General features: G+C 36.7%; 1 protein-coding gene across 1 annotated transcript in view; it reads right to left on the bottom strand.

Annotated features, from left to right (window-relative positions):
* DNA2 (DNA replication helicase/nuclease 2) overlaps window positions 1-1,206 on the bottom strand; it is a 49,367-nt gene that overhangs the window by 37,410 nt on the left and 10,751 nt on the right. Inside the window, exon 5 of the mRNA XM_008695953.2 lies at window positions 741-872. Coding sequence (XP_008694175.2) covers window positions 741-872 — 132 coding nt within the window. The remainder of the gene's footprint in view (window positions 1-740; window positions 873-1,206) is intronic.

Genomic DNA, 1,206 nt, shown 5'->3' with positions numbered 1-1,206 from the left:
ACCACGGACTCCACGCTCCTTCGTGTGTTGTTCTACCCTGTGTTTACCACCCACAGTCTGTCGTTTACTTGTTCAGTAGTATAGAAGCACCAGGAAGCCAGCTGCTTCCCCCCCATGATAATCCCAGCACGGATCAGGCACTCAATAAATATTTGCTGAATGAGCAAACAACAAAAGAGAAAAATGTATTATTAAACTTATATGAATGCTTCTTTAAGGGGGAAAATAATAAAATACAAAATGCCAGAGTTAAATGGTTAAACACAGTACTTAAACACACAGCACAAATCCTCAGGACAATCAACATGTGACACAGTCCACATAGGATAGTAACAGAAATATATAAGAAATTAGGACCCCATTGGTTATTTGAAAAACATACTGACAGGGGCACCTGGCTGGCTCAGTCGGTGGAGAACGTGACTCTTGATCTTCGGGTTATGAGTTTGAGCCCCACATTGGGTGTAGAGATTACGTCAAAAAAAAAAATCTTAAAAAACATAACTTCAAAAACATAACTGACACACAAAAATCAGAAGATTTTATTATAATGAAAGTAGAATTTCTATTCATTAGATTATTTTTTGTTCTGGAAAGATACTCGGGACTGTAATTTATAAAATAAGCGAACAAAAAAGCTAGTTGTACTAACTCGACCATTAAAAAGCTTTAATTCAACGTACAGAATAAAATCCTGATCTGAACATATGAACACCATATAAACAAAATGAGTTTCTTACAGAGCGAGCTGCATCTGGGGGAAGTCAGTTGAAGTGTATTTATGCATGAAATCTCCGGCCCACTTAGAAAATGAAGGAAGATACTCCTCTACTTCTTGTTTTATCTCCTCTTGATTCAGATTTAAGCGATACCTGCAAAATAAGAGATTACACAAGAAAACATAAATATGAAAAAAGTAAATAAGAACAAAAACATCCAAATAAACAAGTTACCCATCAACTAATTAACAGATGTATAATGTGATGTATACATAGGGCACCTGGCTGCCTCAGTTGGTACAGTGTAGAGCGTGCGACTCTTGATCTTGGGGTTGTGAGTTCAAGCCCCACACTGGGGACAGAGTTTACTTAAAAAATAAGTAAAGAAAATCTTTTTTAAAATGAGGTGTATACATACAATGGAATATTATTCAGCCTTAAAACAGAAGACAGCAGAGACCTACCAGTCCTCCAAAAGAACTGGTTC

The sequence above is a fragment of the Ursus maritimus genome, unplaced genomic scaffold (genome assembly GCF_017311325.1).
Source record: "Ursus maritimus isolate PB19 unplaced genomic scaffold, ASM1731132v1 scaffold_7, whole genome shotgun sequence".
NCBI lineage: Eukaryota > Metazoa > Chordata > Mammalia > Carnivora > Ursidae > Ursus > Ursus maritimus.
Note: the sequence above shows the minus strand (reverse complement) of the source record. Positions and strands in the feature narration are given on the sequence as shown.